General features: G+C 44.1%; 2 protein-coding genes across 5 annotated transcripts in view; one reads left to right on the forward strand and one right to left on the reverse strand.

Moving 5' to 3' along the window:
* Positions 1-3,846, forward strand: part of Irf5 (interferon regulatory factor 5) — a 10,942-nt gene extending 7,096 nt beyond the window's left edge. For 2 of the 3 annotated variants that reach the window (XM_005365754.2, XM_026788538.1), the window contains exons 3-9: positions 117-306; positions 1,014-1,078; positions 1,562-1,595; positions 1,777-2,037; positions 2,225-2,617; positions 2,704-2,822; positions 3,017-3,841. In XM_005365754.2, coding sequence (XP_005365811.1) covers positions 117-306; positions 1,014-1,078; positions 1,562-1,595; positions 1,777-2,037; positions 2,225-2,617; positions 2,704-2,822; positions 3,017-3,265 — 1,311 coding nt within the window. In that variant the 3' untranslated portion in view covers positions 3,266-3,841. Of the gene's footprint in view, positions 1-116; positions 307-1,013; positions 1,079-1,561; positions 1,596-1,776; positions 2,038-2,224; positions 2,618-2,703; positions 2,823-3,016 lie in introns of all 3 variants that reach the window. The other variant, XM_026788539.1, reaches the window with a different exon arrangement.
* A 2,319-nt stretch (positions 3,847-6,165) lies between these two features.
* The window catches only part of Tnpo3 (transportin 3), a 77,821-nt gene continuing 61,537 nt past the window's right edge, over positions 6,166-22,449 (reverse strand). Inside the window, exons 19-23 of one of the 2 annotated variants that reach the window (XM_005365756.3) lie at positions 21,870-22,026; positions 21,504-21,671; positions 18,801-18,913; positions 8,689-8,786; positions 6,166-7,202 (exon numbers count right to left, since the gene is read on the reverse strand). In XM_005365756.3, coding sequence (XP_005365813.1) covers positions 8,726-8,786; positions 18,801-18,913; positions 21,504-21,671; positions 21,870-22,026 — 499 coding nt within the window. In that variant the 3' untranslated portion in view covers positions 6,166-7,202; positions 8,689-8,725. The remainder of the gene's footprint in view (positions 7,203-8,688; positions 8,787-18,800; positions 18,914-21,503; positions 21,672-21,869; positions 22,027-22,449) is intronic. The other variant, XM_013353256.2, reaches the window with a different exon arrangement.

Genomic DNA, 22,449 nt, shown 5'->3' on the forward strand with positions numbered 1-22,449 from the left:
CCTGTAATCTGCAGTGTAATCTCAGTGACAGGTAATCTGCTCCCTGTAATCTCCCTGTAATCTCAGTGACAGGTAATCTGCTCCCTGTAATCTGCGGTCTTCTTTTCCTTCCCTAGGCCTGGGCTCAAGAGACGGGGAAGTACACCGAGGGGGTGGACGAGGCTGACCCAGCCAAGTGGAAGGCCAACCTGCGCTGTGCCCTTAACAAAAGCCGTGACTTCCGCCTGTACTACGATGGTCCTCGAGACATGCCACCTCAGCCCTTCAAGATCTACGAGGTCTGCTCCAATGGCCCCGCCCCTGCAGGTACGATGCTTGGCCCTGTGTGATGCCGGGAAAGCTGTGACCTCTGGGTACAAGGAAGCCTGAGGACCTTCCAGCCAAGGGCTCCAGGGTGTTCTGTGTGGGCCATGCCAGGTCATAATCTCAGGGCTCCTACCAGTTCCTGGGAGTGGGGCAAGGGCTCCTGCGGCTTCCTTACCACTGCCCTTGTTCTGGGCTCTTGGCTTCAGGGGAGGGCTTGCTCTGTTGCGTCTTGATGCTGGGTCCTTTTGACTCAACCACATTGGGCCAGCTTTGCGAATCATGGAACCCCAGAGAATTTTGTTCTTTTAAGACAGGGCCTCAGCCGGGCGGTGGTGGCACGCGCCTTTAATCCCAGCACTCGGGAGGCAGAGGCAGGCGGATCTCTGTGAGTTCGAGACCAGCCTGGTCTACAAGAGCTAGTTCCAGGACAGGCTCCAAAACCACAGAGAAACCCTGTCTCAAAAAACAAAACAAAACAAAACAAAACAAAAAAAGACAGGGCCTCGTGTAGCCCAGGCTAGCTGGCAAATTTGCTGACTAGCTGAGGATGACCTTGAACTCTTCATCCACCTGTCTCCACCTCCCAAGTGGCCTGAATCACCAGCCAGACATCCAGCTTCTCTGCTTACTCAGATGGAGCCACAGCCTGGCCTGGTTCCTGTTTTGTTCCTCACTCCCTGTCTTGCTCTGTCTCCTTCAACATGCAGAGTCCCAGCCCACTCCTGGAGAAGATTACACTCCTGGAGAAGAGGAGGAGGAGGAAGAGGAAGAGGTGTGTGGGATTGAGTGGTGGGCAGAGGAGCTGTACTCACCGGGCCCCTACACTAAGCTGATGAGGCTGGACCTGGTGGGACCCCTGCTGCCCTGCCCCACTTTAGGATTGAGTGATCCCTTCCTCTGGAGCCCACTCTCCCCCACAGCTCATTTGATGATGACTCGGAAGGAGAACAGAGTGCCCGTCTAGCCCCTCCTAGGGCTTTGTTGCTGTACAGTGGTCACATATTTGCCCACCCTCCACAACAGTTAGGCTTGGTGGTTAGTTCTCCCTGCAGAATGCACGTTTGGGAATGGGAAAACCGGTAGTTTTCATGACCTACTGAAGATGGCAGGTCTGGGACCAGCAGTGGGGTCTGGCTGCCACTGGACTGAAGCTGGGGGACTGCCCTGTTTGTTGAGCACCGTTTCCTCGGCAATTAATACCAATTTAATAACCTGTCCTGCCTTCCCTCCTCCCTTGCCCGTGTTTTCCCTTCAGCTCCAGAGAATGTTGCCGGGCCTGAGCATCACAGGTAGGGTTGGGAGATGTGGTGGTGGTGGTGGGGTTGTCTAGTGTAAGAAGTGACAAGTCTCCTAGGTAACTGGGAGGGTGCTGAGGAAGGCTGGGGGAGGCAAGGCTGGGGGTCAGGCCTGGGAGAGTTCTTGGAGGTGGCGAGGTGGCATTAACAGCCGCGTTCACCATATCCTCTGCAGAACCTGTGCTACCCGGGCCTCCCATAGCACCCTACTCCTTATCCAAAGATGGCGGCATCAAGTGGCCACCTGCTCTCCAGCCATCTGTAGGGCTGGGTCCCCCTGCCCCAGATCCAAATCTCCTGGTCCCTCCCTCCGGAAATCCTGCTGACTTCCAGCAGCTTCTCCCTGAGGACCTGGATCCTGGACCGCTGGCTCCCAGTCAGCCCCCTACAGATCAGCTCTTGCCTGACCTGCTGATCAGCCCCCACATGTTGCCTTGTAAGGACCCTGGTGGGCTGGGCGGGTTGGTAGGGATGGGGTCGGGTTGACTCAGAAGGAGGATGATGGAGAGCTTTTAGGCCAGTCCTCCTGGATCAGGGATAAACTGGGGAGGTTGGGCCTACACCTGGCTCTATCAAGAGCCATGGGGCTCACAGCCTGGGTGACCTGATGCTCTGTCCCTCAGTGACTGACCTGGAGATCAAGTTCCAGTACCGCGGTCGGCCACCCCGTGCCCTCACCATCAGCAACCCCCAAGGCTGTAGGCTCTTCTACAGCCAGCTAGAGGCTACCCAGGAGCAAGTGGAACTCTTTGGCCCTGTGAGCCTGGAGCAAGTGCGCTTCCCTAGCCCAGAGGACATCCCTAGTGACAAGCAGCGTTTCTATACAAACCAGCTGCTAGATGTCCTGGACCGTGGGCTCATCCTCCAGCTGCAGGGCCAGGATCTGTACGCCATCCGTCTGTGCCAGTGCAAAGTGTTCTGGAGTGGGCCCTGTGCCTTAGTCCAGGACTCACGCCCCAACCCCATCCAACGAGAAGTCAAGACAAAGCTCTTTAGCCTGGAGCAGTTTCTCAACGGTGAGGTCCATTCCATGCTCCTCCTGGATGTCCCTCACCCAGGATAGGGTTCTAACCTCTAACTAGAGGCCTTAATCTTGATGCAGAACTCATCCTGTTCCAGAAGGGTCAGACCAACAACCCGCCGCCTTTTGAGATCTTCTTCTGCTTTGGTGAAGAATGGCCTGACCTCAAACCCCGAGAGAAGAAGCTCATTACTGTACAGGTGCGTCCCTGGTCAGCTCTGCGTGGGGCTGGACCCTTGACCCAGGATAGAAATGGGACCCTCTGGACCATGAGGACTTGGTTGCTAGGGCTGGATGAAACAGTCCACCATCTGCCTCTGGATGTCTTCATGCCCAGCTAGATTGAACACTCCTGGCACAATTCTCCATGCCCTGTCTTTCCTTTGTTCCCCAGGTGGTACCCGTTGCAGCCAGGTTGTTGCTGGAGATGTTCTCCGGGGAGCTCTCCTGGTCGGCGGACAGCATCCGGCTGCAGATCTCAAACCCAGATCTCAAAGACCACATGGTGGAGCAGTTCAAAGAGCTCCATCACATCTGGCAGTCCCAGCAGCGGTTGCAGCCCATGGTCCAGGCCCCTCCTGTGGTAGGCCTTGGTGCTGGCCAAGGGCCCTGGCCCATGCATCATCCAGTTGGCATGCAGTAACAAGGCTACAGATAGCGGCTGGCCTGGGTTTCCTGGGGCAACTGTGGAGATTGACAGGGCAATGCAGTGGACCCAGCAGGCCTGGCTGGCTGCAGGGTTCTACTTCTGAGTCTGTTAAGAAAGAGTTGGGCCAAAGAGCTGGACATCAAAGAGAGGCCTCAGGTCACAGTCTCCCTAAAATTCTTTGATTTGAGCATTGTCGCTGGGAGATCTGTAATGTTTGGCTCCGAAGAAGTGTAGCCAGCAGCTCAGTGGGAGGGAAGAAGCATCACTAGCCCGGGACGTAGATGCATGGGTCCAGTTACCCCAGGGTAGCCAACTTTTATGGTTACCCCGATTCCTCTAGCAAAAAGTACCCAAGGAGTGTTCGTGGGGCTTCTGCAGAGAATAGGCCTGATTTAGGGATTCCCTAGCTTGAGCCTTTCTCATCTTCCTTCTGTCAAGAACATCACTAGACACTTGGGGCTGACAGCTGCCTTCCTTCAGAGTATAAGAAGCTGGGGTACAAAGTAGAAGTTAATATATTTTTGGACTAATAAATGTTAAAAGGAGATCTGCTCATTCCTTGACTGTTCCCAGGCCCAGAAACTTCTCTGTTCTACCAGACTGTTCAGTTGTTGGCCAGCCTTGCTTCAGTGGGGTGGGCTGCCTGGCAGTGGGGTGGGTGGGTTGGGGAGACCCTGTCTTCCCGTCAGGAAGTCAGCTGGGCCTTCACAGACATTTACCTGACTGATTCTGCTTCAAGGAGAAAGCAGACTGAGGTAGATGTGGAATTTGAATGTGTGCCATCTTAAAAACTGCCCAAACCTTCCCAAAAGAGTGAAAAAAAAAAAGTTGGGTGCTACTCCCCTTCGGACTGTCAGAATCTGGGATCCTCTTCTCTTTCTGATACCAGGCTGGCCTTAAACTTGAACTCCTGACCCTCTGTCCTTACCTCTATCTCTTAAGTGCTGGAGTAATCTATTAGCTTAACGGCCGGGGATATAGCTCAGCGGTTGAGTGCTTGCTCAGCAATGCACAAGGCCATGTTTGATTCATTGTAACACACATTCAAAATAAAAAAAGGCTGACTGGGCAGTGGTGGCGCACGCCTTTAATCCCAGCACTTGGGAGGCAAAGGCAGACAGATCTCTGTGAGTTCGATGCCGGCCTGGTCTACAAGAGGTAGTTCCAGGACAGGCTACAAAACTACAGAGAAACTCTGTCTTGAACCACTCCCCAACACACAGCAAAACAAACAAACAAATAAATAAATAAAAAGGCCTAGCTGTGTAAAAACCCTTACGTAGCCTGCACTACAGAACCAATAGCAAGATCCCCAGCTATTAAAGGGCCTGGAGATTTAAACACACAAAGACACACAGAGACACGGGTCATCCTTGAAACAGGAATGCCCCAAGAATGCTCCCCTTTATTGTGTACCAGAGCCGCTTATATATAGGGATCCTTAACTGATAGCCACGCCCCAGCCAAACCCACCAGAAACTACTCCCCTGCCCTGAGGGTCTCGTACTCAGAGCTGCTGTAGGCTGTCTCAGAGCAGAGGAAAACAAGTTGTTTACAAGAAATTCAGGATCTGGGAGTTCACTGCTCCCAACATACCTGGTATGGTGCTTATGCCTGTAATGTAATCCCAGTTCTGAGGAGGTGAAGACAGGAAGCTCAGTAGTTCAAAGCCAGTCTGGGACAGCGCACCTACAAGAGTGGAATGTGACTAAAAGATAAGTCCTGTTTTCATGCATGTGTTACTAATATTAGGATATTACATGCAAATTGTGGTTCATCACTGGAACCTGGCTCACAGGAACATTATCTAGCCTTTCATTTCTCATTTGGTTTCCTACTGTTATTCTGAAGTAAATAATAGTATAAATATCTAGTGTGTGTTCCAAAAACATTTGGGGGGCACTAAGGATGTGACCTGCCACTGAGCAAGATCCCCAGCTATTAAAGAAAAACATGTGTGCCCTACACTTCAGACATACACAATAAATAAAATTTGAAAAATAAGAAACAAGGCTGGGGATGCAAGCTCGGCTATGGGATGTGTGCTTTCCATGGGAGCCTTGAGTGTCAAGAAGTCAAAGCCTTCAGACCCTATCTCAAGATGGAACCCTTCATTCCCCCACTTGCCACTAACACTTAATTCTTTCCTACCCTTTTGGTTTTAGGACGCCATCCAAGATTCTGTATTTGGTTGTTAATTTTTTGTTGCTGTTGTTGAGACAGGCTTTCACTGTGTGTCCCTGGCTGTCCTGGAACTCACTATGTAGACCAGGCTGGCCAGATCCGCCTGCCTTTGTCTGCCTCCCAAGTGCTGGGATTAAAGACCTGTGCCACCACTGCCCAATCCTATGAGGTTTTGAGATATCAATGGTTTTAAGTAGAGGGCCACAGAAATGTCCCTCCTCTGGCCTCCATGTGTGGCCCCCTCCCATGCACATATATACATATATCACATACACACTAATATGTTCACCATCTTTTTAGCTATGGCATAATTTCACAGGTGTATCATGTCAAAGGTGACTGAACCTTGTTTTTAAGCTTCTGACACATGTGCGTGCGCGCACAGACACACACGAGCACACAGTTCATTCCCAGTTTATGTGTTTGTGACTATATGACATGAACACAGTTCGCTCTCACTGAGGCTGCATGAACGGGGAGAAGAAGCAGGAGAAGCAGCAGAAAGGAAGAACCAGCAGTTTCTTGAAGGGCGACTCCCAGGGTGGAACCTGCCTTTTAAAACTCTGCTCAGTTGCCCCTTAGGCTCCACAAAGGCTGATTATACAGGTGGATGAGCCAGATTCACTTTGAAGCAGTGAGGTAGTGAATGGAAACAAAAACCAAGAGCGGTAAAATTTTAAAAATTGGGTTTTTATTTTTCTTTTTTTTTCTTTTCTTTTTTTTTTTTTTTTTTTTTTTGGTGCTGTTGATTCATCTTGAGATGGTTACACCACAGGACAGAACAGTGCCCCTGTAATCTAATGGCAACACAAGACCACAATCCCTCATTAAGGTCTGTTCTGAGTTTCCCATTTCAGCCTCATGTCCCAAGAGGTCAATTAATTTTCACACTTTTTAAGCAAAATACAAGTAGTCTTGTAAATACATTTTCTCCATAGCCTTTTTTGTTCTTGCCCCTCCTATGTCTGGATGAATAATTCACTAAGAAAAAGAAATATTTAACACACATTTATATCCCTTCCACCCACCTCAATTTTGGTTTTTCTCCCCAAGGTTGATGACTTAGCATGTGAACTGGAGTGGACTCAGCAACTCAACAGCAGGGTTGGGCTCTACAGGAATAGCAACTTTGGCCCTGGCTAGTTCTGACTTTCATCCCTGATGGTGACAGAAAGCAGAACAGGCTCCTTGTCTGGAACGGCTGGGGTGTGCATGTGATCCTTCTACTCATGTTTAAAGGAAGGACAACAGAGGAGACATGAACGACTCTTTAATTCCAAGTGTAGCCATGTTTCTCACTTAACTTCCACATCTCTCTTAGGGAACGTGCCTGTCTCACAGAAAGTTCTCACTGTTATGTTTCTGTATGTGCACTGCATGCTGGTGTATGTCTATCGTGTGCGTCATCTGCTACCAGGTGAATGGTACAGTTCTGCTTTCATCCCAGCTTCCAGGGTTTCTTCTTCTTCTTTTTTTTAAAAAATTTCCTTGAATTATTTTTCCTTTTAGAAAGAAGTTCACCAGGAAACTAGTTCCCCTCCCACCACGCCGGACAGGCTGCGGCCACCTTTAAAACCGTGCTGTTTCTCCCTCACACCCCAAACAGGAACTCCTCAGGATGCCTCGGGAGGTTGAAGCTTCTCCCTGTCTGGCGGCAGTGAAGGTCCCTCTGCCACAACGGAGGTTTCTGATTGTGGGACACAGTCTGGGTTGTTTTCTTCCTGTCTTCTAATAAAAAAAGACATTCCTGACAAAAGAGAAGAGACGGTTGAGAGCTGGGCTCCAGAGGACAGTGAGCAGGATGAAAGCCGCCTTCAGGCAGCATGATGCGTGTGTTCAGGCACTCACTGGGCTCTGTTACAGGGCTCAGGTTAACACGCATGCAAAACCAAAGTTTGGCTTTTCTCAACTTGCAATTAATTTCATGGCAACATCAACTTCCCTAAACCACTGCCTGTAGCATGTCTCCAGTGCTGAGCTGCAGACACTAAGGATGATGTAAAGGTTGGGAGGAAGCCAACAGAACTGAGCCTTCCATGGTAAACCACCAAAAAAGCTCCACTTTAGTCTGTTAAATATTGGGTTTTCATGCAAGATTTAGTTTGGAAAGAGGGCTTTGTTTACTAACAATGATTTAAACTCTATGGCAAGACTGTTGAACAGATGTGCCATCTATTATAATGGCTAAAGCGAGGGCTCTGGTACCAGAATCCTACTCCTGAACTCTGCCTCCCCTGGCTTCTAACTGTAACATTTGGCAAATTGTTAAACATATTTGACTTTCAATTTTCTGCTTTGTAAAATGAGTACACTAGTAGAAACCCATAGGAAGATTCTTGGCTAATATATTCAACACACAGGAATGGTACCTGACACTTAGTAAGGGCTTGAGGAAGATAAGCAGAGAACATCTACAGCTGCCTACAAGCAGCCTCTTGAGGTCTATCAATGCATTGACAACCTCAGATTACTTACTAAAGAACCAACCTTTAGAAAAATTTTTGGTGTGGTAAGATACTACTGAACATCACCTTGACCTAATAATGCATTCACTACAGAAACAACAAGTAAGTGCAGGATTCAGAATATTGCCTATGGGTGGGACAATAAATCTTCCTTATGATGTCAAAGTGCGGGCTTACAGAATTGCCATTCTTCGGCAATAAACTGCTAAGTAAATTTTACCACCTACTCATTCCTTTCCTTAGCAGAGCTTCTCACATAGAGAAAGTTGACCATCAGGAGACATCTCGAGAAACTGCTGCTTTCCTACAGCTCCTTGGCATAGTTCAATCATAGAAACAATAAGAATAAGCTGCTCACACATTAATTCTGGCAAGCCTGCCTTAGAAGACCGGTGCCAGGAATTACAGTCACCACTGTTCTCAGCAAAGGTTAAAAAGTACCAATTTTGTTAAAAATTTTTGTTAAAAAGTTAAAGGTTAAAAAGTACCAATTGTTACCACACACTTATTAGGCTAGAAATAGCTATTAGGGAAAATGTTTTCAGGTGCATCCTGCAACAGTTCCCCTCTATGGAATGGAAAACGGCATCCAGATACATGGCTAATCTGCCTGCTCTGGTCCAAGACAATCAAGGTCCTGAAAAGTCCCAGGCACTGCGATAACTGCACATTAAGTTCTTTCTTGATTTCAGCAATGAGCCTTAAATAGAACCCCATTCTCAAGCCTCCCCACCAGTCCAGAAAGAACCCGAAGCATATACAACTCACCTGGACGACAGGCACAGTGCAGGAATGTGAGCTTGAGCTACCGAAACAACCTGGTAAAGTCTCGCAAGGCCCAGCAAACTTGCTTACATTCCTCGGCACTAGAAGAGAAAGGGTGGGTGGGTGGCGCTTGACTGCAGACACAAGAGAGCCAACAGGCTGGGGAGTAGCGCAATGCCAAGGTTCCATCAACTCATGACTGAGATCTTCCCAGAACTCAGGTAAAAATGAACTTCCATAAATGAAGATAATTATAAGCTTGGTGGTTCTCAAGGAATGACCTTTGGAGACAAACTGTTGAGGGCTGATTCCTGGCCCTTGTGTTCATGGACAAGACGCCCATCTTTCCTCAGTTTCCTCATCCATCACTTACTTCATGTTGCTCGGGGACTCAAATTCATTCATATAAATGAGACATTCATGACAAAAGAGCAGTGAGCAAAACCTACTCAATAAATGTGAATACTTGAAGTTCCTGACACAAGGAACCCAGAAGCCCTCAAAGGAAGACAGCCAGCAGGTTCCCTGTTCTCATTCAAAGACAGATGCTGTTTACAAGGCTCGTCCAGTAACTAGGACTATCAGCCACTGATTCTCTAGTGAACAGGATGCTCAGGATCTCCTCTTGGAAGGAGGGGGAGAAAGAAAAGGGTTAACACATGCAGAAAAGGAGAACAGGACTTGGTTCTTGGCAAATGCTGAGATGCCCCAGAATTATAATATATAAGCCCAACATTCACCTGACTCTTCTTTGTCTTACACCCATCTAGAAATCAGCTGAGGCAAATCTTATTCTTCTAGCTATCTCCCCAACAGCTTTGCTAACTGAACCTGGGGCTAAGCCAAAGCAAGAGAAAGGAAGCACTTCCTAACACATCCTCCTGAAACCCTCTCCTGACTAAGAAACTCAGGCACAGGGATATAGCCTAGAATTCAAGAAGACTTGCCATCCTGTGCTGGTTAAATACCAGAGGAAGTAACCGGTAAAAGCTAGCAACAGAAAAGGTATCAAATGCCTATCTACAGATTCCCTCACCAAGTAGAAAGGTCCAAAATTGGTGTTTTACAACAGAGTGGTGCCCAATGTAGTAATGAACTCCATGTAAAACCGGAGAGGGCTTGAAAAGGAATTCTAGACACACACACAAAACCAGAGTTTAACACAGCTTTTTGCTGTTTTCTAGGGTGTGCTGCAGAGAGATTTCCTGACTATGATAGACCATGCCCTCCTGAAAGATCACCATGAACACCTTCAGAAAATTACTTCACTCAACTGCCGACTGAGATGAACCTAGCATACAGGATACACCACAAAAGACCTGATTAACAGTGGCCCCACACAGCATGAAGCAGTTTGGAGAGAAAAAACTACGTCCATATTCCCAAATCTTGTTTATAAATGTTCTTTTACATTTAAAGGGGGATATGATATAGATATGGGTAATTTGCATTAGTATGGATTTTGCTTTAGTGATTTAAATTTTAGGTCAATTTTGTTATATGTAAAGGTATTTCTGATCTTGATTAAGATATTGTGATTGTGTAGTTCATTAAAAATGTAATGTATAATTAGGAAATATAGGTTGTTAATGGATAATCATCAATAATAGTCAAGCTTGTAGTCATGTTAGTTAGATTTTCTTAGATATATCAGTTAGACAGGCATTCTTCATATCTTTCAAAGACTATAGAATATGGCATTTAATGTTTTAATAACTCAGGGTTTTTCATGACAATGAGACACGTCTGCTCCTGACAGCACCAATCTACTTAAAGAAAAAGATGGGCATCGAAGAGTCTCCTTATGGAGTTAGTTAGCCATTTGGGCAAGAAACTGCTCTTGCCTGGATTGATGTGTAAACTGGACATGAAGAACTCACAGAGAGAGGACTGCTGAACTTGCCTAAAGGTGAGATGGTCTTTCGGGGTTCCTGATTCATGAAAGAGTCTGTGAGAAATTCTGCAGGACACAGCATAAAGTGACTGAACTGCCTTTGAAATTTCCTGCTTTATGGAAATGTCTGCTGGATACCATGGGCCTGAAGGCCGAAAATGGATGCCCCAACGGTACAGAAGAACTTTGGGTGACTGTCCAGACAGCGAGATGTCTTTGTCATTTCTAGAGTTTCGGAAGTTGCTTATTTCTGGTTTACTTAGGTAATATTATATCCTTCTGGAATCTTTGATTTAGTTGAAGAATAGTTTTCCTTAATTATGACAAAAGATAAAATATATATAAATATTGTAACTAATTCTTGCTTGATAACTGTTTTGTTATATGTAATTTTACTATGTTAAAGTGGAAGCCTTTCTTTTTTGTTTAAACTGAAAGGGGAATTGGTGTAGGAGGTCCTTCTATATTTGTGTTGATTTCATTGGCTCAGTCTCCAGGAGTTGACAGAGTATTTCAGAAATTTTTTTTCTAGTTTTTCTCTGCCACAGGCAACAATACTCTCTATCTAGCATAGTGGGAAATTGAACCCAGGGTCTTGTGCATGCTATGCAAGCAACCTACCACTAAACTATATCTATGTTCCTAACACTTCTACTGATTTAACAAGCTTTACTAACAAAATTATATTTTTTGGTCTATTTAAAAATCAGCAGCATATGCTAAGGAAGCAGCCAAGTGCATGCAAGCTCATGTCATTCATGTCTCCAATATCAGGAGGGAGGGTAAGTAACCTACCAGAGGCTGCTGTGAGTGTCACAACAAACCATTAAGAGAGAGGATACACAAGGACCCCCAAAGTGCTGGAGACTCAAGATTCTTTTATTATCCCAATATCCTATATGTTTAAATTTTTACCCAGTTTTCAATGGAGATCTTTCAATTTAACCCAGAAGGAGGAATACCTCTATATCTAGCTCCTTTTTGAGAGTGATAAAAAAGAGCATTGAAATTGAGTGCTGAGAATGGTGGTGTGTGCCCTTAATCCAGCACTTGTGAGAAAGAAACAGGACGATCTCTGTGAATTCCAGACTAGCTTGGTTCACAGAGTAAGTCCTAGGCAAGCTATGGCTACATAAGGAGACCTTGTCTCAAAAAAACCAAACCAAACCAAACCAAACCAACTAACCAATCAAATAAACTCCAAATAAGTAATGTTTAAAGACAAGAGAACTGTGGTGAATAGCAAAGTTAGTGTGATGATTTGAGCAAGACTGGACCCCATAGACTCATAGATTTCAATGCTTAGTTACCAGTGAATAGAACTGTTTGAGAGGATTAAAAGGATTAGGAGGCAGGCCTTACTGGAGGAAGTGTGTTACGGGGGTTTCAAAAGCCTATGTCAGGCCCAGGCTCTCTCCCCCTGCTGCCTGTGGATTAGGGTGTAAAGCTCCCAGCCATAGGGCCATGCTCCCAGTGGTGGTTTAATAAGAATGGCCCCCACAGGCTCATATATTTGAATGCTTAGTAGGGTTTTAGGAGTTTTGAAAAGCCCAAGCCAAGCTCAGAAGCCTATCTGTTTCTCTCTCTGCCTAAGAACCAGGAGGCAGACCTTGCAGCTACTTCTCCAGCACCATGCTCCCCACCAAGATAATTATCGACTGACCTCTAAAACTGTGAGCAAACCCACAATCAAATGCTTTATTTTTATAAGAATTGTCTTGACCGTGGTGTCTCTTCACATCAGTACAATAGTGAATAAGATAGAAGCTGGAGCCAGAGGCAGGCGGATCTCTGTGAGTTAGAGGCCAGCCTGGTCTACAAGAGCTAGTTCCAGGACAGGCCACAGAGAAACCTTGTATGGAAACAACAACAAAAACAAAAACAAAAAAGACAGAAGTTGGTATCAGGGACTAGTAGGGCATTGCTGCATTAGACCTGACCATGCCGCTTGTTGGAGGAATACGGAAGACTTTGGACAAGAAAACTGGTTAGACACTTTAAGCAGGGCTCAATGGGCCATTGTGGAATTGAGATCAATCTAGATCATGACAGCTCAGCTAAAGAGGTTTCAGTGGAGAAGACTATTAGCAAGTGGCCTGGAGACCGTTCTTGTGATTTTTTTGTTTTGTTTTATTTTTTAAGATAGGGTCTCTCTGTGTAGTACTGGCTGTCCTGGAACAGCCTTTGCCTTCCGAGTGCTGGGATTAAAGGCACTGCATCTCCACCACCTGGTGATTCTTATGCTATTTTGGAGAAGAGTATGTCTGTTTTCTGCCCTTTTCCAAAAAAGTCTGACTGAGGCTAAATTGAGGAGGTTTAGATTATCAGCATTACCAGAGGTTTCAAGACAGCCCACTACCGATTCTGCTCTGTGGTTACTAGTGGTCACTCTATAATGAAAAGGATCAAGCTGAGCAAGGAAAAACACAAAATGTATAATTTGAGGAGAAAAGGAACACCAGAAAATGTAATGGAATAATGGAGCTTAATCCTGTGCTCAAGGAGATAAAAAGTTAAAGAAAGGCCTGATGCTAAAAGTAATAAAGGGAATGGTGACCCTAGGGTAAGATCCCACCTAACCTAACTAAGCTTCCAACTTGGGAAAAGGACTTAAAGAAAAGCTTAAGCAGGGAAGGGAACCATCAACAGAAAGTTGATACAAACATATTTGAATTAGGGAGCCAAGTTCCAGCTCCCACAAGAGGCAGAACTTGGCAGCTTCAGCTATGTGGTTCTAGCTTTTGAGTTAAGGGTATAAGAAAGGGGTTGTGGGATCTCCCTTCTTGGTTAAATAAGGGTCAGTTGTGTGCCAGGGGTATCTCTGCATGGAGGCCCAACAATACCATTGCAAGAAGTTGTAAAGGTGAAGCCTGGATAGTGTTGGAGACCCCAAGATGCTGGAGATGCCAGAGCAGTGCGATACCCACTGAGGAAAGCCCCCCCCAACAGGGTGAGGAACCAGCCCAACAGAGAAGTGTGTTGCAGTCAACAAGCTGAAAGGAGTGGAGATCTGAAGAGTTTGATTTGATATGAGACACGGGGAGAGAGAATTTAGAATTTGCTTGGCTGCTTTTGGTCTCAATTTGGTCCAGTATTTCCTCACTATACTCCCTTTCCTCCTCTATGAAATAGTAATGTATACTCTGTGCCACTGAATGTTGGAAATAGGTGATTTCGTTTTTATTTTGATTTTACAGAGGGTTACAGTTAAGAGACTGTTATGAGTCTCAGAAAAACCTTGGTCTTGAGACTGTGAAAGACTATGAGGACTTCTGAAATTGAACTGAATGCATTTTTACATTAGGATATTGCTACAGGCCCATGGGGACCCAAAATGATAATGGACCAACCCTCAGAAACCCACAATTAAATGTTTTCCTTTATATGAATTGCCTTGGTCATGGTGTCTCTTCACAGGAATAGAACAGTGACTAAGACAGTAAGGATGGACGTAAGTCTCCAATCAGTTCCACTTCTGCGCCCAATCCTATCAATGACTGTCCTAGGTGGCAAGAGCTCCAGCTAATTTTGAACTTAAATGACCTTGGTGGGTAAGCCCACAAGAAAGGATCAAAAAGTTCAATGAAAAGATAAAAACAAAAATACCCCCCTATATACAAAGAAAATGAGAAAACAAAATTTTAAAAAGTCCTTAATTGTCAATACTATTTTCTTACTGTAGTTCTTATGGCACTGACTAGTTTCTGGTCTCAGATTTTATTTTCCAACCCCTATTACTATCTTCTATATTCTAGTCCCATAATTCCAAGTCTTTCCCAAATATGCTTGTGGCCACTATTTCTCAACCCTCATAATCCTAGGCAGGTGCTAGGAAATTTTATCTGGTGTCTTGGTAGGCAATGACAACCTGACCAGTGAAGCACCCCATCTGGTCTCTAATTCCAGTGTCAACACTTCCTATGTTCAGCACCTTTTAGCTTTAAGAGTGTCATGCATGATATGATGTCATGCTAGGCATGGACAAGTAGGAAACAATGGCAGGATTTCTTTTAGTCTCAATCAATTTGAACTGATGATGGCTTATCATGTTTTTTCTTTTTTCTTCAGAAAAAAAAATGTATTCTAAGATGATAAAGCTCAGCTTTCTTCAACTTGACCAAGTAAGAAAGCTGGAGAATTCATTACCAGCACCATTTGCAAAGCAGGCCAGGACTCGCTACAATGAAGTTGAACCAGTTCACCCTCCCTCCTAGGAGGGCAAACAAAACAGCATGTTGAGGCAAGAGTTAGAGAACCTTAAAACCAAAAGGGAGACTGAGTCATGCACAGGTTCAAGGACAACACACACTAGAGAATTACTAAGAGAAGGTGAGCAATCTCAAACCCCTTTTTAGCTCGAACACACACACACACACACACACACACACACACACACACACACACACACACACACACACCCGCCCCAGCCTGCTCTGGGAGCTGCAGAACTTGTTCAGCAATAAAGGTCAAGGCTACTTGGTTCATTTGCCTTCTCACTGAGCAAGGACCAAGGATACGGTTACTCACAATACTGCTTTACTTAGATCCTTTTCTCTAGTCCTTTCACGAACTAGAATGCTGTCTGTGACTTGATTTTAGACTTACTCATTATTCTATCCATCATATATTAGCCCCATGAAAAGCATATGGGTGTGGAGACATATTCCAGAATGTGTGGGTGACTGCTGTAAAGCAGGCAGGAGACATGCCCCAGCTAGTTTTGCAAATAGGCAATGACAGTCTGGCAGTTTCTTTTCCAAACAAAAAGGAGTTAAACTTTACGGATCATCTATTTTGTGTGGGAGCTTCGGGGTTCCATTTGGCATCTCTTAATGACCTTACAGGGTAGAACTAACCTTATTTAAAGACGAATTAACCAAAATGAAAATAACAGCATAATGCCAACAGTCTCTGGAGGATTTCCCCTAGGCTTCCATTTGCTTCAAGGAAATTAGAGCCAACAAATCATGGTTTCTGGTGACCAGCAAGATGAACAAACAAACAGAAGCAGGGAGAAGCAACTTTCTCCAGAGACCACAGTCATGTAAAATACCACCCGTACTATAAAGTCACAATGAAAGGAAATCAAATCATTTCATAAGGTCACCCAGTCTATATATATGCTTACCTAGTACAGGGGAATCCCTACTTTGGAGAAATGTATCACAAAGGCCAGTTACTGTGCTAATTTTCAGCCACGCATATCAGCTGATACAAAATTAAAATATCAGTTCTAGGACATGACCTTTAGACACTTAGTAAGCTACAAAATAAACATTTCTCCCCACCAACCTCCAACATTTAACTAAGACATTATAGTACAGGGTGACCTGAAACTATATAGCTCAGGTTGGCTTTGTACTTAAAATGGATGAGTCTCTTGCCTCAACGCCCTCACCCCCTTTTAAGACAGTTTCCTGTAGGTGAGATTGGCCCTGTACTCCCTATATGGCTGGGGATTTATTTTAAATTTAAATTAATCACCTTTGCACTACCACCTTCCCAGTGCTAGCCACCACACCCAGCTCTGAGACTTAATATTGTTGTCTTATCAGCAACAGCCAAAGAAGTCTACTTATTCAGTACAATAACCACAAAACTGCAACAGTATTACAGAAACAAAGATTTCTACAACTCACATGGTATCTCAAGTACTCCAAATGCCCAAAACAGTCTTGAAAAGGGGCAGCAAAATTGGAGGTCTCATAATCCCTGATTTCAAAATTCATGATATTGTCAAAGTAATCAAAACAGCATGACACCGGCAGTGAGTTCCAGGATAGCCAGGGCTACAAAGAGAAACCCTGTCTCAAAAAACAAAACCAAAAATCCCCCAAACCAACCCAACAAAATAGCCTGGAGGAGTAGAGGGACAGAAAACTATAATTAGGACATTTTACTATGTGATGGGGGAAAATCTTTTCAATAAAAGAAAAAAATACTTGGGGAGGGGGGAAAGCCAGTGTTATTCAGAACAAGCACTGTATCAGTCTATAAAAAAAATAAAAGGCCGGGCGGTGGTGGCGCACGCCTTTAATCCCAGCACTCGGGAGGCAGAGGCAGGCGGATCTCTGTGAGTTCGAGACCAGCCTGGTCTACAAGAGCTAGATCTAGGACAGGCTCCAAAACCACAGAGAAACCCTTTCTCGAAAAACCAAAAAAAAAAAAAAAAAAAAAAAAAAAAAAAAAAAAAAAAAAAAAAAAAAAACCTTGAAGTCCACTAGCACCTCCCATATCAAAAAGGTTGATAAGGATGTGGAGAAATTAAAACACTGTACACACCTAGAGGAAATATAAGAAATAAAGGTACTCTGGAAAATAATGTGGCTGTTCAAAAAAATTCTTTTTCCTTTCTTTTTTTCCCCAAGTACAATAGTTTCCAGTCTAGCATAAACACAAAAGGAATGAAAGCAGGGTCTCAAAGAGTATTTGCATATCCATTTTTCTCTTGTTTTTTCGAGTGAGGGATCACTATGTAGCCCTGGCTGGCCTGGAACTTGCTAAGTAGACCAGGCTCACAGAGATTCTCCTGTTTCTGGCTTGTGGATACCGGGATTAAAGGTTTGTATCACCATATTGAGCTCACACATCCATGTTTTAGGAGCTATGTGTAATAATGGTATCCATGTTTATGGTAATGTTATTTATATCAGCATGACTCACAGTAGACAAGAATAGAAGCAACCTTAAATGTATACAAACAAAAATAAATAAAACAGGGCATATACATGGCTAATGCTGACTGTCAACTTGACAGATTCTAGAATCACCTGAGACAAATCTCTGGGCATGTGTGTAAAGGAGTTTCTGCGTTAACTAAGGAGGGAAAGCCTACTCTAAATAAATGTAGCTGAATTCAAGAGAAATCCAGCTAACTACTAGTGTTCATTTCTTCCTGCTTCCTGACTACAGATGAGATGTGCCTCCTGAGCTCCTACACCTTAACTCCCCTTCCAGGCCCTCCAGAGCTAGAATTACAGGTGAATCTGAACCTGCCAGACTCTCAGTACACATGTATCTTATCCTGATACCACTCTGTCTGCCTCGGCTTCCTGGCTACCGTAAGATGAGCAGCTTTGTTCTATGTCCTTCCAACATGACGTTCCTTTCTCATTATGGCCAAAAATTTTTTAAAGTAAAAGCATGTGTCACCATGTCTGAACTGTACGATTTCTCATCTATCACATGTACTTATAGTGACTATTTACTAGTGCAGACATATAATGAATTATTTAACCATTCTCTATTGATAGATAATTTTATTTCCAGGTTGTTTTTTTCTTCTGACATTATCACCCTGGCTACAGCACTTATTCTTTGGCTTACACATCATCCCACAAGTGTATGAATAAAATCCTGTACTTAAGATTTAGCCAAATTTTGAAGGATCTACCTATCAGTCACAAAATCTGAATCGAGTAACTGCCATGAATACTATGTAGAGACCACAATGTCTCACACGGACTTTAATTCAAGGTTACATTTAGAAAACAACACTGTATTTTTATTTTTGAGGTTTTAATACTGAAAAACTGAAAACCCATTTCCTAATAGGAGCAACAAAAGGTATGAGCACTTTAATGACTGTAAGACAGTAACTAGGAGACAGTCACATCACATTTAAATTAAGATATAATGCACTGTAAATGACTCATGAGCCTAAACATCTCAGAAATGTTTTATTTGCACAGTATTAAAACTTCAAAATTTCAAAAGAATCTGAGTGTTTTTAGGTTTGGGGACTGTGGCAGTTTGAATGTAATCGGCCCCCATAAACTCAGGGAGTGACACTATTAGAAGGTGTGGCTTTGTTGGAGTGGGTGTGACCTTGACTAGAAATTCTGTCTCTGTGGAGGTGAGCTTTGAGGTCTTACATGCCCAAGCCATGCTCAGTGTCTCACTCTACTTCCTGTTGCCTTCTGATCAAGATGAAGCCAGCACCATGTCTGCGTGCATGCTTCCGTGCTCCCCTCCATGATGATAACATGAAGTGTAAGCAAGCCAGCCCTAATAAATGCTTTCCCTTTCTAAGAGTTGCTGTGACCAAGGTGTCTTTACAGCACTAGAAACCCTAACTAAACAGGCACTCTAGCTGATTAACTGAAGGCCACATCACTCGTAAGCCATGATGAAGTTGCCACCCGCTGACTTTTTATGCCGATTCATAAAAGTCTAAGCAGTTATTTTTGTCTTCCTTTCACAAGGCCCCGGCACCACTCACCTAGTGACTTGCTTGTGGAAATCTGTAAGTTGTTTATGTGTCACTGTGACAGCTCCCACAGTTGTCTCCTTTGGCAAACCTTTCAAGGAATTCTCTAGCCACCGACAGAAGGTCTGTATAGAGAAATTAGACACGAGTTTTAAAAGGAATAAGATCTGGCACCTACAGAATCGGGCCAAATAAGATTAACAAAATACTATCCTAGGCCTTCAAATGTTCTGGTTGAACAAAACAAAAGCATCTCTCCAGTCCACACTGTGTGGCTTACATAGCCAGGTATGAAGACACAAGCTTTTAACCCAAGCACTTGGGAGATGGATGCAGGAGGACTGAGAATTTCTGGCCAGTCTGGAATACATAGGGAATTCCAGACTAGCTGAGGCTATATAGTCAGATCCTGTCTTAAGAAAAATAATAAACAAATCAAACATCAACAAAACACAGACACACACCCTCTCTGTACACACTCACACTGTCTCTTTTTGCTTTGTTTCTGTAATATGAACTAAACACAAACCCTCAGCTAACCTAAAATTCACTATGTAACTAGGCTTGCATCAAACCTGTGGTCCTCCTGCCTCTAGCTCCCAAGTACTTAGATCAGCTGGGATCAGTGTGTGTCATTATGTACCTGTGTTTTTAAAGCAATAAAGCAGATAGAAAAATAAGGAACTCAGAATTAACTAAATGAGAATTTTCTCCTTTACAAGTTCTCAAAATAGTACCATGGCCTAAATGAACCTCCTACTCTAGGTATCTATATAAAATTTTTACTATAATTATGAACTGCAATACTTAATTAGGAACATGCTAAAATTGCAGTTAACTAAACCTGAGTTGCTTAAACCATATACTTTAAAGGTTCCTTTAAACACTTATTAAACTGGTAGTGACCAAAACACTTCTTTTTTAACATACATGCACATGCACGCACACACACACCCGCACATGCACACACCCGCACACACACATGTGCACACATACCCGCACATGCACAGACACCCGCACACACACGCATATGCACACACATGCACACACCCCCCCGCACATGCATACACACCCGCACATGCACACACATGCATGTGCACACACATACCCACACATGCACAGACACCCGTGCACACACACCCGTACACGCACACACATGCATGTGCACACACACCTGCACACACATGCATATGCACACACACATGCACACACACACATACCCGCACATGCACACACACACACACACACACACACACACACACACACACACCCGCACACACAAATGCATGCACCCTTTTTATACTTGTACTGCTATTTCTTGGGGAAAGAGTCAGGGATATATGATTTCTGGGTCGGGTGATGTAGAAACCATATCAGAAAGAATCGAGAATCAGGATTTTAAAGTCATCCTGCCCAGGGACTGTATTAATTTAGTTTCCTTGTAATATCTACCTATGAACTGAACAAATAAATAACTGAACTATAGTACAATTATGCATTTTTATTACTTATTTATTGGTTCTGGAAGATAGTTCATTTTAGGCCCTACTGTGTATTTTCATAAACAGCTTATAAATTAACATTAAAAATTAGAAATCATATTTTTCAAAATAATTTATAGGGTATTATACTGTGTCACTATGCTCAAAGCTCTGACATGATAGCTGGAGATATGACTGATTAGGAATTTCCTTCTCTTGCAGGACTATGGTTTGGCTCCCAGCACTCAAGTGACAGCTCACAACTGTCTATTCCTCTAGTTCCAAGGGAAGCAATGCCCTCTTCTGGCCCCTGCAGGTACTAGGCACATGTGCTGTAAACATATATGCAGGCATTCATACACACATAAAATAAAAAAATCTCATATTTTTATATAGTAGGCATAATATCATTTATGATTACATAGCTAGTACTGAAACTACTTGAGGAAGCGAGGGTCATTTGACTGCAGTATCTGTCACCCACTGAGCATGAGGGTTGAAATAACCTGTGCATTATTACATACCCTTATAAAATGTCCAAGGCTGGGGTACAGACAAGTAGTATACCACATACTTAGCATGTATGAGCAGTCCCTTCACTCCACGTTGAATGGAAAAAGGACCCAGTCAAATCTAGGTGTGTATACTATGGTTTACTTCTAATACTTGTATCCCTACAGAAACTCTGGTTAATGAAGCACCAAGGATCAATGTCATCCAGGATAGAGTCTAGAGTGATTGTACATTTCTTGAGTAATTTGCATCTGGGTATAACTAATATATAAGTATCTCTTCCAGGCAGTGTTGATGGACACATGCCTTTAATTCCAGCACTCAAAAGGTAGAGACAGGTGGATCTCTGTGAGTTCAAGGCCAGCCTGGTCTACAGAGTTCCAGGACAGGCTCCAAAGCTACAGAAAAACCCTGTCTCAAACAACGCCCCCTCTCCCAAAAAGTATCTCTCACAAATGAATAGATTTCCCATGGGCTAGACACAAGCGAATCCAAAGCTTAGTACACACTTCTGGTGATATTACAAACCTCAAGAATCCAATAAGGAGTTACTAGCTTTCAATGGGCCCTTTCACTTACAAATGAAGCTTAGTGATGTGTCTAAATTTGGTTTCAAGAACATATACAATAGAGCTGGTTCAAACTTAGGGCCAGTTTCAAGGAACCAAAGCTTATTAGATTTGGGAACTGCGAGAGCAGGCACCTTATGAGAGAAACTTACCGGTCTGTCAACCTGCATGATCTCCCAGAGCACCTCAGCCACATCTGGTAAGGTGTAAGGTGGCAGACAGAAGCAGCACGTGTGGAGCAGCTGGCTTACAAGTTGCTGTCCAAGCTGGTTCATCACCTGTCCAATCAGTTCCTTACGCAATTCAAAATCCTCTTCATGCTGTAAGACAACGGGAGCATACACTAGGAACCAGGGCTGTGCAGTATGCAGCACTTAGCACAGATGGCTGACATCCAGAGGTTAGTAACTTGGTCAGTGACTGATCCCCTATGGTACAGGTCAACTAAAACAAACCAAGTACACAAAAGAGACAGAAAAAAGCCACATACACACAAAAAAAGGCATGTTTATACTCACATCATTTGCTACTCCTGTGTGAATGAGGTCTCGTAGGAACCTCATGACACTGCAGTTGGCATCTCGGTGGTCCAAGGTAGTAGACGCAATGGCCCACTGTAAGATGGGGATGACTACTTGGCTTCTCAGTAAGGTGACAGGGCTACGCTGAATAAATCTGGTATGTGAGGAAAAGTTAGGTATTAATAACAAGATTAGGCTACAAAAGCTGCAAAGATAAAGGATAAAAACCATGGAAACAGTAAAAGCCAATGGGTGCTGGGAACTCTAGGGAAGGAGGGTTAAAATAGAGCATAGAAGATTTCTAATAAGATTACAGCGGTAACCACTCCTTAGACCCTTCTCAGAACCCAGAGTGCAAAAATATCAGAAGTGAATCCTAATGTCCACTCTAGAGTCTGTGTTTCAAAAACAAGTGTAGGAGAATGGATTTTAGTAAATGGATCATTCTGGAGGAGAATGTTGATAAAAGGGGAGTTGTGTATGCATGTGCGTGCAGGGACAAAAAAGGCACAGGGAAGCCGGGCGGTGGTGGCGCACGCCTTTAATCCCAGAACTCAGGAGGCAGAGGCAGGCAGAT

Source organism: Microtus ochrogaster, unplaced genomic scaffold, assembly GCF_000317375.1.
Source record: "Microtus ochrogaster isolate Prairie Vole_2 unplaced genomic scaffold, MicOch1.0 UNK4, whole genome shotgun sequence".
In the NCBI taxonomy this organism is placed as follows: domain Eukaryota; kingdom Metazoa; phylum Chordata; class Mammalia; order Rodentia; family Cricetidae; genus Microtus; species Microtus ochrogaster.